The sequence below is a fragment of the Aotus nancymaae genome, unplaced genomic scaffold, assembly GCF_030222135.1.
Source record: "Aotus nancymaae isolate 86718 unplaced genomic scaffold, 86718_ANA_hifiasm-v0.15.2.pri h1tg000003l, whole genome shotgun sequence".
NCBI lineage: Eukaryota > Metazoa > Chordata > Mammalia > Primates > Aotidae > Aotus > Aotus nancymaae.
In genome coordinates, this window is record NW_026988414.1 from 1,748,043 (window position 1) to 1,763,178 (window position 15,136).

A 15,136-nucleotide genomic window follows, 5' to 3' on the forward strand; every position below is an offset into this window, starting at 1 on the left:
CTGAATTAATTATGGATAAGGTGTCACAGTTCAGAAAAAAGTATAAAGAGACAGAGAGCAAGTCGAGCAGAAATGTTAATGATTGTTGAATATAGTTGGTAAGTGTGTTCTTTTTACTTTACTGTATCTTGGAAATTCTTCATAGTAATTTTTTTATTGAAGTAAAAGTCATTTAAAAACAGTAAGTATGCAGCCAGGCACAGTGGCTCACGCCTGTAATCCCAGCACTTTGGGAGGCCGAGGCAGGCAGATTACCTGAGATCAGGAGTTTGAGACTAGCCTAGCCAACATGGTGAAATCCCATCTCTACTAAAAATGCAGAAATCAGCTGGGCATGGTGGCGGGCACCTCTAATCCCAGCTACTCAGGAGGCTAAGGCAGGAGAATCACTTGAACCCAGGAGACAGAGTTTGCAGTGAGCCAAGATTGTGCCACTGCATTCCAGCCTGGGTGACAAGAGTAATACTCCATCTCAAAAAAAAAAACAAAACACCATGTATTCTGTGACTTTAATATCCACTTGAACAATCACAGCAGCAAACTGTTGCTTACCAATTCCAATCTACTGGAAATGCTTCCTGGAAAGCTGTCTAAAGAAGAAAGGCAAAGCCACATTCAGCCCCAAGTAGAAAAAGTTCTGTGATTGACTAGCAATGCCTGCCACGAATATGGGTTTTGAAAGTGGCGTCTTGCATGCTACTTACTGGTCTTTCTTGCTCTAAATCATAGTCCTTCAGCTCTGCTTACCATGTGATCTTTTACAAAAGGGAAAGAAATCAAAAGAATTAGAAAATGAGCATTTTTTTTTTCAGATTGAGCTAGAAGACAGGTGCCTAGAAGTTTACCGGCTAGAGTTCAACTATCACATGAGAAGAATTCCGTATTCTGAAAACACGTCTGTTTTTATAATTGGAGCTACTTCATTGTTCTGTCTTGCCTAGCTTTCTAAGTAATGTGTCTCTTGAAAAGGTCCCACCTGTCTTAGCCAAGGAATGAGGACAAGGTTCTCCTTCCATGTGGGGTGGACAGAAGGGAGCAGCGGCCGAGGTCTCCCAGCTGCAGAGGCCCACAGAAGCCGGCCAACGTGTGAGGCAACGCCCTCAACAGCAAAGAAGCAGGTCCATGACCACTGTCCCCTTCCCCGGGGCCAGGTCTTGTCAGGGGGTCAGGAGGGAATCATCACTGAGCAAAGAACCAGTCAACAATAGCCCAGGGGAGTCACACCCGCTACTGTGTTGCAACTGCTGCTACAAGCTTGTTCTAGGATGTTCTGACGGAGGGAGGATGCCCCGCAATTCAGGCTACTGAACCACAGAGAGGGCTGGGACACCAGACAGAAAGCCAGTGACCCACAGGATGGCCTGCCCTGTAAGCACATCCCGGCTTGGGAGTTGGGGGGCTGACCCTCTTGCCCACAGCAGGACCAGACCCCCTTAGGGCCAGGCCTGAAGGCAAGGCCTTCTAGACCTGTAGCGCCCCCAGGGCTCCAGCGTGGAATCTGGGGAGCCTTGGGAGCAGAGAGCCTTCACTAAGCCAGCTCAATGTTTATCTGGCGAAGGCAATGGCTTCCAGATGTTAGAGGGGCCGGGGGGGCCAGGGAGCCTGCAATGTACTAGCACTCATCTCTGTCACCGACGAGGAAGGAACGAGAAGTCTGGCACTGCTCCCCCAGCCAGATGGCTGCTGCTCGGCGCTTTGTGGCAGATAAGTCATCCCCAAGGCTCCTCCCAGAACACTTGACAGCCAGGGCGGCTGAGGAAGCAGGGAAGGAAAGCCGGGGGACAGATGGGTCCCCGAGCCACAGATGAGAACGCTGAGGACGAGGCTGTGGGTCCCAGGCCCTGTGCCAGGAGGCTCACCATGAAGTGATGGAGAGAGCACCCTAGACTGGGGGTTTTGCCCCTTGCCAGCTGGGCACCCTGGGCACTCACCCCAGCTTCTCCCTTTCAGTGAATCTTTTCCAGAGAGAGCTCCTACTCTTAAGGGGGCATTGATGGCACTGAGGGGCATATTGTGGGCTTCACATTGAAGCACAGCGGGGTGGGATGGCATTCAGCCATCACAAACTCTTACCAAGGGCTTCCCTCTCACCCTCACTACCATCTCACCAGCCAGGGGCTCTCATTAACCCAACTGCACACAAGAAGAAAGTTCGGCCCAGAGAGGCTGAGGACTGTGCTGGAGGTCACACTGCAGGTAAGTGGCAGAGTTGCGAGGTCTGAAGCCAGGCATCTGCCAGAAAGGCAGAGGGACTTGGGTGCAAGGGACCCCGTCCATTCGCCAGCTATTTACCCTGGAGTCCAAGCCCCCACCGCCTGCCCCTGGGAGGGATCCAGGATGAAGTCATCTCTGGGCCCCTGCTGACCTATTAATCAGAGCCACCTGGTCAGAAGCTCCCCCAGCCACTCTCCTTCACCCCCTCTTCTGCCTGCCCTCACTGTCTCAGAAGGACACCTTTCTCCTAGCAGATGTGCAGAACCTGGGTAATTCACCCTTTGTGCCTGCTGGTGCTGAACATGGGAAGACTCCCAGTTCCCAGAACCGGCCGTGCTGGAAACTGTGTTGTGAGTTGCAGGGTGGGGGCGGCAGAGGAGAGCAAGGGGCCCAATGTCCTCCCGAAAAAAAAGACAGAGGGGCCTTCTCGGGCAGCTGCAGGACAGTCAGGTTTGCCCAGCTCTGCTTCCCCAACCCCACCACTGTCGGGGCTGGTGACAGTGCGCTGAGCTGTGTGTCTGCTGGGGAACTTGGGGGAGGCACAGCAGGCTCTTGGACCTATCTAAGTCTTAATCAAAAGTGCACAGCTGTGGGGCAGGTTCAAGGCTGCCTGCCTCTGACGCGGTCCCCTGTCTGAGGGTTGTAGAAGCTCCCAATTTCCCCTGCCAGGGAGAGGTCCTCACCTTCCTTTAGCTACCCTGGAACCCCAAAGGGTGATCCAGGTACCAGTGAGGCCAACTTCACAACCAAAGAAAACCCAAAATGCTCCAAAGCATAAGCCCTCGCTGTGACTGCTGGCCACCTCCGCACCAGCACTCAGAGCTGCGCCTGGACGAGGCAGGAGCTTGGTAAACGAGGGAAGAGAGTGCATGATGCCCCTCAGGCTGCATGGATGCGCTTGGAGAGGTAAATGGATTAACTACGCACGCACAGCGTGGAGCCTTTTGCAACTTCTGGGGAGTTCTCCCAGCTGGAGGCCCCTTGGCTAGGGCGAAGGCACCATTCATCTCTCCTGGGAGGGTGACCACAGCCCTGGCTGCCCAGCCACCTTCCCAGGCTTGCCAAATGTCTGGGAACATCTGGAAGGGGCTAGGTCCAAGGCATTAAGCTAAAGAATGACAGAGCTCTATGTCCAGGAAGGAGAAGGAGCCAGGCCCCTGCCCAGAGGCAGCCAATTCCGGCCACTGGTGGTCCTACCCAGTCAGACACGTGCTGCCCGGCCAGACTCTTGCAGCAGAAAGCTGGACCCACAGCCGGGAGTAGTGGCCTCGCCCAGGTTCCCAGCCTCACACCTGGGCGAGTGCCCCCAGCAACCTGCTCAGCTCCCCTGTGTCTAATTCGCCTGACAGGAACCCACGTAATTGCCCAGATAGGTCTCCCCAAAAGCAAGAACCAAGCCATTCCTCCACTCTGAAATGCCTCCCACCCTCACTTGGGTGACTCGGTGACAGGGTAGGCTGACATGCCAAGAAACGAAGCCTAAAGTGTCGCAGAGAACCATAAACGCCATCTGTCAACAGGGAGTGAAGGCACACTGATCTAAACACGGCCCTGGAGACAGCTTTCCACAGCTCGTAAATATATACACACAAAACCTTCTCCCAGAGGCAACGCAGCAGAACTGGCTGGAGGCCACGACCAGCCTCAGACACCCTGCCTCTCTCTCCTTCCTCTTACCAGAGACTTGGGCACGAGGGACCCCTCCCATTTGCCAGCTATTTACCCAGGACCTGCTCTGAGCTGGGAAACATGAAGTGCTGGGGAGGCTGTGGACATTGGGACTCACAACCCAGCCCCTGGAACTTCACGGCCTAGTGACATTTAATAATTGCACAGTTATAAAGTTATAATTATGCAACGCAGCACAGGGAGCTGGGAGGGGCACGGAAGGAGACTTAATCTTGAGAGGAAATCAAGGAGGGTCTCCATGAGGAGGTGCTCGTAGCCAGAACTGGGAAGGTGAGGAGGAGTCAGCGGAGAAGGAGCTAGAAGAACAGGTCACACCAGCAAAGGCCCCGGGCGGGGAGGAGCGTGGGACACTGGAGAGACAACGGAGAACCAGCAGGGCAGCAAGTTTGGGCAAGGGGATAACACAGGGACCAGAAAGGCAGCGAGGTCAGATAAGGGGCTGGACATACTCCAGGGGACAAGCGGGCGGGACGTGGTGGTGAGATGTGCCTGTGTGGGAGCCACTCGTGTAGGCTCAGGAAAGCCAAGTGTCAGCACCACTTCCCAACTTGGACTTGGAATCAGCCAAGGTGGGAGTATTTACACCATGGAAATGGGTGTGCTCGTCCTTTCCAGAGAGAGGGTTGTTCATCATTTCCCAGCTGGCCCCTGGAAGGACCCAGTGCTCCCGGGAGGGGATGGGAGTGTGGGGTGGAGGGAAAGCAGGGACAACCTTGAACAGGGTGATACCAGGGCCCCAAGGGGAGGAAGGACACACCCCTGTCCAGGAGCAAGACTAGGCGGCAGGTACCTCGGAAGCACTGGGCTCTAGTGAACCCAGATCCTGGCACTGCAGGCCACACAGCAAGCCAGCCCCTCCCTGCCAAGTGCCCAGCACCACTGCCTGAACCTGAGAGCTCCTATGCTCCTCCACCCAACCCAGGATCCCTGACTCTGAGGAGAAGATGCGCCATACCCACACTTCTGCCACACTCTTCTAGGACACCTTGTCAGCCTGGACCATCTGCTGAACCCAGGCCATCCCAAGGGGCTGCGTCAGGCCTCACCCTCTTTACTTGCAAAATTTTGCCTGGAAACATGGAAACACCTGCCTTTGGGGCCGGTGGAAGGGTCTGGCGAGATACGGTAGTGCCTGAGCACAGTGCTTCCCGTGTCTGTCACAGGCATGCACCCAGAGCTGCTCAGCTACCCATATCCCTGCATCTCTGGGTGGCTGACTGCCATTCAACCTCCTGGAGCCACAGGGATGGCCGAGGTCCTCACCGTGCCTGAGTGACAGCCTCTGGGACAGTGCCCCCTCCCGGTGCTCACCTCTGTTACTTGCTGCTTGTCCAGGTGGAACACCTGCCCAGAGCTGGTGGCAGCGATCTCCTCGTAGGCCAGGTAGCCAGGATGGGTGCGGTCGCCACAGTCCCCGGTCAGCACAAAGACCACCTGGAAGATGGACAGGCTGCCTGCTCTAGACTTCCCTGGCCAGCTGCTTCAGGGATGAGCAGCAGAGCCCAACCAGGGTGGGGTGACGTGGAGTGAGCCCTTTCCTCTCTCTGGCACATGTATAGAATGACACATGACACATTAATAGAAGGGACAACAGAAGTGTCCATCTCGCGGGGATCAGGAGCTGATGCAGGGCGAGTGCTCAGCGCGGGGCCAGGAAAACTGTGGGTGCTCCATATTGGGAACTGTTATTAAATCAACAACAAAGAAGGGCGTGGAAGTCGACTCATCTCACAGTGGCCCCTGGAGGCTGCAGAGTTGAAGAACCTTGAAGAACCCAAGCCGGTTCTAGACACAGAAGCAGAGAAGCAGTCCGGGCCCTCTGCACCTTGCCCAAGGATGCCAAAGAGCTGGCCGTCCTCCCTTCCTCCAGCACGTCCCCTCTCCCAGCCCTCACTGCCAAAGCCAGAAGCAAGGGAATCACATCTTCCAAACCCTGGGACAATGGCAAAGGGGACATGAACGGCAGAGACCAGGAGCAGAGGCGACGCCAGGAAGAAGACAGGTTGCCGGACTTTGATGGGGGTGAAAGCAGTAGGGTGGTGTAGGTCTTCATCTACAACAAGCTGCACGAGGAAGTGTGAGCCCTGGCTGGGGCCTAGAGCACAGACCTCCTGGGCCGGCTTGGTTCCAAGGCTCTGGCCATGGATTGCGGAGGCAGACCCAGGGCTATGGAAGAGAAGTGCCCAGCTCTGCCCTCCCGGTGGCAACTCAGGACTGCTGCGTGAGAGACCCCACCTTCCTCGGGACCCCCTGGGGACCCCATTCGAGCCCCCACAGCTGGCTCACCCACCTGTGATTGTTTGAGCTGCAGGAGTCGCAGCAGCTCTTCCTTCTTGTGATAGTCTTTGGCGCGGGCGTCCGAGAAGACGTAGATGAAGGAGCCGGGGTTGGCGACCTCCACAGCAGCCTTAATGGCCCCCACACTCATCTCGGGGCAGTCGCCACCTCCCTGGAGGGCAGGAGCTTGTCAGCAGCTGCCACCTGCCTCCTCCAGATGGGACCCACCCAGACACACCTCCAAAACCATTGGGTGTTGGGAGTCATCTTGAACTGCCACCTCCCACCCACCCAGTCACTTCCTTCCTGGGGACACGATATAACATCCAACCTGCTTTAACTGTAGACAAGCAGCATCATTCATTCATTCATTCATTCATTCATTCATCCATGCAAGATTGACATGGGCCCACCCCCACGGAATCTGGCATGGAAGGCAGTTGCCACACCTATAAGCCCAGCACTGTGCTGAGTACTCCGAGTGGGCAAGGAGGGAGGGGGCCACGGAAGTAGCTAACAGATGCCCCAGGAAGCTACACATTCGCCCAGGAAGAGGGGGAGGTGGAGGCTGGGCAAGAGAGAAGCACTCGAAGCTTCCTCCCCAAACCCTCTTGGTGGGGCACAGACTGGGAAGAGTGGGACGGCGGGTCAGGGGCTGGGTGGGGCCGCCCACCTGCACATAGAGTTCTCTCAGCTCCCTCTGAAACACCGCGGGGTCTGCCGTGAGGGTCACTGGGCCAATATCTGTGGAGAAGAGAGAGGGAAGTCCGGTGGGCTGGTTTGTCAGTGACACAGGATGGATGCTCAGAGGAGCTGAGGCTGGCACACGAGACAGGGAGAGATCAGGGGGCAGCTCTCGGAGCTGCAGGAGCAGACCAGGAAATGAGGTCAGATCACTCTGCCCCATGTCCGGCATCAAAGCAGGGCCCGAGCTCCAGGGAAGCAGAGGTGAGGCAGAGGGCAAGCCCCAGCCCCTCCATCCAGACAGCAGCTCCCAACCTTTGGTGACCAAGACTCCCGTAAGAACCCCCGCCTCCACCATCCCACCCGCTCCCACTCAGTAGGGAAGGAATTCCGGGAAGACAAACAATCCATTTTGGGATACACAGCAACTCTCCAACACCAGCTGCTCAACAAGAGAAAACCTTCCAGCAACCCCATCTATGTATGAGCTCATTTTAAAAAGAGCAGCAATAAAAATGACAAAGATTGACTGCACTCGAGGCTGGCAAGGACACGGAGCAACTGGAACTTTCATTCACTGCTGGTGGGAACGCACAATGGTTTGACCGCTTTGGAAGACAATGGAAGTTTCTAAAACATTACGTATGCACCTCCCACGGGATCCAGTCATTCCACGCCTAGGTATGTCCCCAGGAGAAATGAAAACATATGTGCACACAAAGGCTTGTACTCAAAGGTTCATAGCAGCTGGATTCATAATAGGCCAACACTGGACACAAGCCAGATGTCCATCATCCGGGGGAGAGACAGACACACGGGTAAAATCACAGAACCAGGCTGGACTCGGCAGGAAGGCAGGACGACCACCGATACAAGCAGCAACAGGGGCGCTTCCCACACGAGGGAAGCCAGACGCGAAACGGCACATACGGTATGGCTCCATTTATAGGAAGTTCTGGAACAGTCAAAATCAATCGAAGGTGAAGAAAACCAGAACAGAGGTTGCCTGAGGAGCCTGACTTGGAAGGAAGCGTCTGAGACAGAAACAGTCTATATACTGTGAAAGGCGTGTGAGTTCCTCGGTGTATCATTTGTCAAAAGTGTGCAGCTAAGATCGGAGCATTTCAATGTATGTAAATTTACCTCATAAACAAAGCGCTAGAACAAATGATCGTCCCTGAGTGGGGGTCGGGGGTGGGAGGAGGTACGGACGAGACGAGAATGACGGGGCTGTTTAATATTTGGTGATGCCGGGTGATGGGTACATGGAGACTCATCATTCTCTTCTATTTATGTTGTATATATTTGAACAACTGTTCACTAATAAAAAGTATGTTTTTTTAAAAAAAATAGTAATGGTGATCCATGCCAACACAAGACGACACTACCAGTGCTGGACGCCGGACCGGGGCTCCAAGGAGCCTTGCAGATAAGCACACAGTGGGGATTGTGCAAGGTTGGTCGGACATCGGGTTTCTTAGAAAAATATTTGAGTCCTCAGTGAACTCTATGTATTTTCATTTTACTTTACTTTTTGAGACAGAGTTCCACTCTGTTGCCCAGGCTGGAACATAGTGGCACAATCTCAACTCACTGCAACCTCCACCTCCTGGGTTCAAGCAATTCTCCTGCCTCAGCCTCCCAAGTAGCTGGGACCACAGGCGTGTATCACCACACCGTCTAATATTTTATTTTTAGTAGAGACAGGGTTTCGCCATGTTGGCCAGGCTGACCAACTCCTGACCTCAAGTGATCAGGCCCCTCTGATCCTCAGCCTCCCAAAGTGCTGGGATTACAGGCATGAGCCACTGTGCCCAGCCTTGGTGAGCTCTAAAAATGAACTATTTTTAGTTCAGGAGTTCTAAATCTCAGTTGCCCTAAAGAAGCTACCATTCTCGGCAACCAGTCGGTGGACCTCAGTATTTCCTTCTTAGAAAAGAAAGCCTGCGGAATTATCTGGCATCCCCCACCATGCTCAAGGATGAGCCGCCACCAGTTTCCCCTGGGGCCCCTGCCCCTCTGCTCTGTGTTTATCCGTGGCATCCCACACTGTCCTTCCTCGCCTGCCCTGGCCGTCCCCACACGTCCTTTCCTCTGAACTCCACAGTAATGAATTCAGCCCGACTGCAGCAGCTCAATCCTCAGCCTTGGAGCTCAGCCAGATCTGACTGGAATCCTTCTTTGTCCTTTTTGGGCTATGGGGCCTCTGGGGCAGAGCTCACTTCACTGCCCCAAGCCTCGGTTTCTTCATCTGTAGAACGAGACACGTAGCACCACCATTTCTTCTCACCAAGAATTATCACCGTGAGAATTCAGTGAAGCCAGGTAGCTAAACCCCTGGCTTGGCATGGAAAGGGCTCAGCCGATGGGAAGCGGCGCTGCTGACGTGAGAGTGCGCTTGGCCAGGCTCCAGCGGGTGTGCTCACACAGTGCAAAGACAGTCCTGCTTCGATATGAGGTCCTAGAATTCTACTCTAAGAAGAGCAATCATTTCACTCAGTGCTGGTTCATTGTTAGATAATCACATGTGTTCACTGTAAAAAGAAATTAACATGACATGAATGATAATGACAGTTACTACTTAGTAAGTGCCAGGCCATGTGCTGAGATGCTTCCTGCTTATCAGCTCACTGAATTCCTCCTAGCACCTGGTAGGTCCAAACGTCATTTTTTTAAATGTTTTTTGAGATGGAGTCTTGCTCTGTCACCAGGCTGGAGTGCAGTGGTGTGATCTTGGCTCACTGCAACCTCCACCTCCCAGGTTCGGGCGATTCTCATGCCTCAGCCTCCCAAGTAGCTGATTTTACAGGCACTTGCCACCACACCCGGCTAATTTTTGTGTTTTTAGTAGAGATGAGGTTTCACCATGTTGGCCAAGCTGGTCTCAAACTCCTGACCTCAGGTGATCCACCTGCCTTGGCCTCCGAAAGTGCTGGGATTATAGCCATGAGTCATCACACCCGGCCTTTATTTATTTATTTATTTATTTTTGAGACCGAGTCTCACTCCATCACCCAGGCTGGAGTACAGTGGCATGATCTCGGCTCACTGCAACCTCCACTTCCCAGGCTCAAGCGATTCTCATGCCTCAGCCTCCCAAGTAGCTGGGATTACAGAGATGTACCACCATGCCTGGCTAATTTTTTTGTATTTTTAGTAGAGACAGGGTTTCCCCATGTTGGCTAGACTGGACTCAAATTCTTGGCCTCATGTGAGCCACCTGCCTCAGCTTCCCAAAGTGCTGGGATCTGAGTGTTACCCACATTTTTACAGAGGAGAACACAGAAGCCCAGAGACAGTGACTTGTCCAATAAGCAGCAGTGCTGGGATGAGCCCAGGTCTGGGCAAACTCGAGAACAGAGCTCTTCTTAACTATTGCTCTCAGGGAACTAGACACAGAAATTCCTGGCAGGCAAAACAAAATGAAACAAAAAAGGGAAGGAGCATAACTGCCTGTATTTCTTTTTTTTTTTTTTTTTGAGATGGTGTCTCACTCTCTCACCAGGCTGGAGTGCAGTGGTGTGATCTCGGCTCACTGCAACCTCCGCCTCCTGAGTTCAAGCCATTTTCCTGCCTCTGCCTCCCGAGTACCTGGGATTATAGGCGCACGCAACCATATCCAGCTAAGTTTTGTATTTTTAGTTGAGAAGGGGTTTCACCATGTTGGCCAGGATGGTCTCAATCTCCTAACCTCGTGATCCGCCCACCTCGGCCTCCCAAAGTGCTGGGATTACAGGCATGAGCCATCGTGCCCGGTCAACTGCCTGTATTTCTACCAGCCAGAGATAATCATTTTCATTTTTATATATAATCTTCAAATTTTATATTCATATATTTAAATGTATAAATACATCTTACAAAAATGCATGCTATTTTTAAGCAGAATTTTTATTGAAGTATAAATAACATACTATTTCTAACCCAATTCTTTTCACTGAACAAATGTGAGCAAATTTCCAGAGGTTACTCAAACATCATTTTAATAGCTACAAAGTATTTCCTTTGTGCAAATGCTAATAACAGCCTTGTCCAATCCCATATTGTTTTAGTACCAATTTTTATAATGAACAATGTTATTAAAAACATCTTCGAGGCAGGCACAGTGGCCCACACTGTAATCCCTGCACTTTGGGAGGCCGAGGCGTGGGGATAACTTGAGGTCAGAAGTTCGAGACCAGGCTGGCCAACATGGCAAAACCCCGTCTCTACTAAAAATACAAAAATTAGCCGGGCATAGGGGCAGGCACCTGTAGTCCCAGGTACTCAGGAGGCTGAGGCAGGAGAATCAATTGAACCCAGGAGGTGGAGGTTGCAGTGAGCCAAGATCGTGCCACTGCACTCCAGCCTGGGCAACAGAGTCAGAATCCATCTCAAAAAAAAAAAAAAAAAAAAAAAAAAAGAACATCTTCTCATCCGTAGCTTTTAGGCAGTAGCTCAATTGTTTTCTTAGGATACATTCCCATAAGTAGAATTGCTGGGTCAATGGCAACAGCATCTGTAAAAACTTTGGATGCAAAATCAGTAATCTTGTAACTCCTCCCCATCCCCTGATGTTCCCACCTCCAATCCTCCCAACCTGCGCATACTGGAGGAACCCACGTCTCCCCTGCTCAAGAATCCCCAGTGACCACCCATTGCCTGCAAGCCACACAAAGCTGCCACAGAGTCCCGTTCTGAATCTGGCCCCCTCTAGACTCCCCATCAGAGTCTGTCATCAGTGTCCACCTAACTCTGTGGCTCCCAATGCCAGGTCACTGCTAGACTGACACAGGCCCTCTGTTTGAAGCAACATGGAAAAAAAGAAGCTGGTAAGGTGAGTCCTCAGAAAGCAAGTGCAGTCTGGTTGGGAGAGCTGCCCTTTATTCCGTGGTCCAGGCACTTCCTGCCTGGAGGGAGAGGGGATTATTCTTTCTTTCATGAAAGGCTCATAATAATAGAAGGGAGTTGATGTTTTTTTCAGTTTTACTTCGGTAAGTAGAATGTTTGCCACCTATGTTTGTTCCCTTTATTGTTTTTTCTTTTAAGCTCTTTTTTTTTAAGGCAATTTTATTGGATTGAGAAACCCACAGTCTAGGCAGCCCTGCGGCTGGAGGCAGGGAGGTTGCCGATCCACTGCCTGACGCCTGGCCATCCATTGCCTGCAGGCTTCTAGGGGATTCCGTGCTCTGGAAGAGAGGAAGGTGCTTCTGGGAGCCCCATCCCTCAGCAAGGCCCAGGCATCCCCACGCAGCGACTTCCTCCTCTGACGTCCTCATGCCCCAAGGCCTCAGCCAGCACATGCCGAGTGCCAAGGCCCATGTGGTTAATGCAATTCCTGGGACATTTCAGGAGCCGGGAAGGATCCCCTGAACCAGAGAGCCCTGGAAAGGATTTTAAGGTTGGCCTCTGTCTCAGTTTCCTATTGCTTCTGTGACAAATTACTACAAACTTAGTGCCTGAAGACTACACAGTTATGGAAGTCAGCGGTCCTCAATCCAAGCGTCGGCAGGGCTGCATTCCCTCTGGGGGTTCTAGGGGAGGGTCGGTTTCCCTGCCTTTTCCAGCTGCTGAGGCCTTGGATCACGGCTCCTTCCTCTGTCTTCAAAGCAGCAGCAGGGCATCTCTCTTTCCTGTGCTTCTGTCCTCACGGCTCCCTCTCTGACTCTGAGCTTCCTGCCTCCCTCCTGTGAGGACTCTGTGACTATAAAGGGCCCACCTGGATGATCCAGGACAACTTCGAGATCCATGACCTTGTGAAACCTGCAAAGTTCCTTTCACCGTGGCAGATCACATATTTGCAGGTTCTGTGCAGTAGGACATAGACACCTTTGGGCAGATATCATTCTATAGTGTGGAGGACATCATTCTGCACTGCTGCGTGGGGAGGCCCAAGCCTTGCTAAGGGACGTGGCTCCCAGAAGCACCTTTCTCTTTTCCAGAGCACAGAATCCCCAAGTAGTCTGCAGTTTAGCAAGAATGAACTTCAGAAAAGCCAATTTGACCACAACCTATGTGCCAAACAAAACAATGACGAGGGCCGGGTGCGGTGGCTCATTCCTGTCTGGAAGGCCGAGGTGGGCGGATGACTTGAGAGGTCAGGAGTTCGAGACCAGCCTGGCCAACACGGTAAAACCTCATCTCTACTAAAAATACAAAAATTAGCTGGGCGTGGTGGCACATGCCTCTAATCCCAACTACTCAAAAGGCTGAGGCAGGAGAATCGCTCGAACCTGGGAGGCAGAGGTTGCAGCGAGCCGAGACTGCAACACGGTACTCCAGTCTGGGCGACAGAGCAAGACTCTATCTCAAAACAAACAAAACAAAACAACAATTTTGAGGAGGAAGAGATCTGAAGACCCCTCCCCCATCTTTTTAAAGATGCAGAAACTGAGGCCCAGAGAGAAGAGAGCCCCTCCATGTCAGGGGGAAGTTCTGGGGCAAGAGTTGACTGGATACATTATGTAGGCAGTGGCCCTGTCTCTGCTGTTCACTACAGCAAGCCTCACACCAAGCTCAGTGCCTGGCACATGGTAAGTGCTTAAATAAATATTGAATAAATATTGTTCAAAGGAGTGAATTAATAAACTTATCAATGAATCTCACACTGCTCGAGCAGCTCCAGATCGGCACCCAAGTTTCACTTATCTTTACATTCTGTCCCCAACACAATACCAGGCATCCAATTAACACTCAACAAATACTGCTGAACGCCGGGCCCGCCCGAGCTCCAGGCTCTCCCACCACAGGATGCTGCGGCCCCTCGCCCAGAGAAACAGATCCGAAACAAGGCGGGAAACCAAATGTGGTTTTCTTGGACATGTGGAGATTGGCCACACTCAGGGGGCACTGGCCAGATCAGCAAAGGTGTCCGTGGTTCCTCTGGAGATAGAGAGCAGGCCCCAGCAGAGACCGAAGGCAAGAGCTTGTTAAAGTCTGCCCCAAGTTATGAACAAAGAAGATTCTCAGGAGAGTGCACACGACACACACACGCACACACACATGCACTCACACACGTGCACACGCACACAATTCCCGTGCAACCTCTGAACAGACAATCCCCAAACCTGCCCTGGGAGCTAGCTCCTGCCAACCATTCCCATCATTCCCAGGGCAGGGCCAGCTTCCAAGATACCAAGAAGGGGATGGGGATGCAGAGGTGTACTCCCCACCCGTCGTCCCTGCTGCCTACCTGCCACCCACCAACCTGCAGCTCCAGGCAGCGAGACAGAGATGGGTGCCTTCTTACCATTAATTCAGGCTGGCTCCTGGCTTCATTTGTCATTCCTGGGACTGCTGCACCATTATCGATCACCATCCTGAAGCTTCCCCATGACAGAGGGCTGTCAGCAAGGGTGGCATTTCAAGGCCCATCTTCCAGCAGGATGGAGAGTGAGGCATCAGGACAGAACGGGGCAGGACATTTGGCTTGTCCCCATGGGAGCTCACCCATGAGAGGAGTCAGCTGAGTCCCTTTCTATCTCACTCTCTCACCCTATCCAGGCAGGGCTGGCCCTGGACAAAATGTCCCAACCACCTTAGGTCCTAACACACTGTCCTTCCTAGCACCAAGCTGATGCTATTTCTGCTGCTGCTGAAGATGATGTCGATGCTGATGACAATAAAAATGATATTGATGACAATTAGGTTGATGATGATCATGTTGATGATATTGATGATGATACTGATGCTGGTGGTGCTGGTGGTAACAGCTGCTTCTATGCATTGAGCACTTCTTATTTTACAGGCTTTAGCTCAGTCCTATTAATGTCTCCCTGATACAACAGAAGATGCCAACTTAGAGAAGCAACGCCCTTGGTGATAAACAGCTAGTAAATGCTAGTTAATGTCTATACTGGCTTCCTGGGGCTGCTGTCACCAAGTGCCACAAACTGGGGGGTGGGGGGTGGCTTCACAACACAAATTTCTTCTCTTGCAGTTCTAGAGTCTAAAAGTCCAAAATCCAGGGGTCAGCACTGCCGCGCCTGCTATGAAGGCTGTGAGGAAGAACGAGCTCTGAGTCTCTCTCGGCGTATGCTATGCCAGCAGCCCTGGCTGCTCCTCGGCTTGTAGACGCTTCCCTCTGATCTCTGCCTCCATCATCGCGGGGCCGCCTTTCTCCCTGGGTGTCTGTGTCTCTGCTCTGCTTCTTATAAGGACATCATTCATATTGGATTATGGGCCCACTCTACTGCAGTATGACCTCATCGTGGCTTAGTGAATTACATCTGAGATGACCCTATTTGAAAATAGGGTCTCATTCTGCAGTCCCAGGAAGGACATGAATTTTGGAAGG

The 15,136-nt window shown here is 52.4% G+C and overlaps 1 protein-coding gene across 1 annotated transcript in view; it reads right to left on the bottom strand.

Annotated features, from left to right (window-relative positions):
- Window positions 1–15,136, bottom strand: part of HMCN2 (hemicentin 2) — a 162,606-nt gene that overhangs the window by 135,454 nt on the left and 12,016 nt on the right. The window contains exons 2-4 of the mRNA XM_064377021.1: window positions 6,854–6,924; window positions 6,194–6,352; window positions 5,215–5,337 (exon numbers count right to left, since the gene is read on the bottom strand). Of these exons, the coding sequence (XP_064233091.1) occupies window positions 5,215–5,337; window positions 6,194–6,352; window positions 6,854–6,924 (353 nt within the window). The remainder of the gene's footprint in view (window positions 1–5,214; window positions 5,338–6,193; window positions 6,353–6,853; window positions 6,925–15,136) is intronic.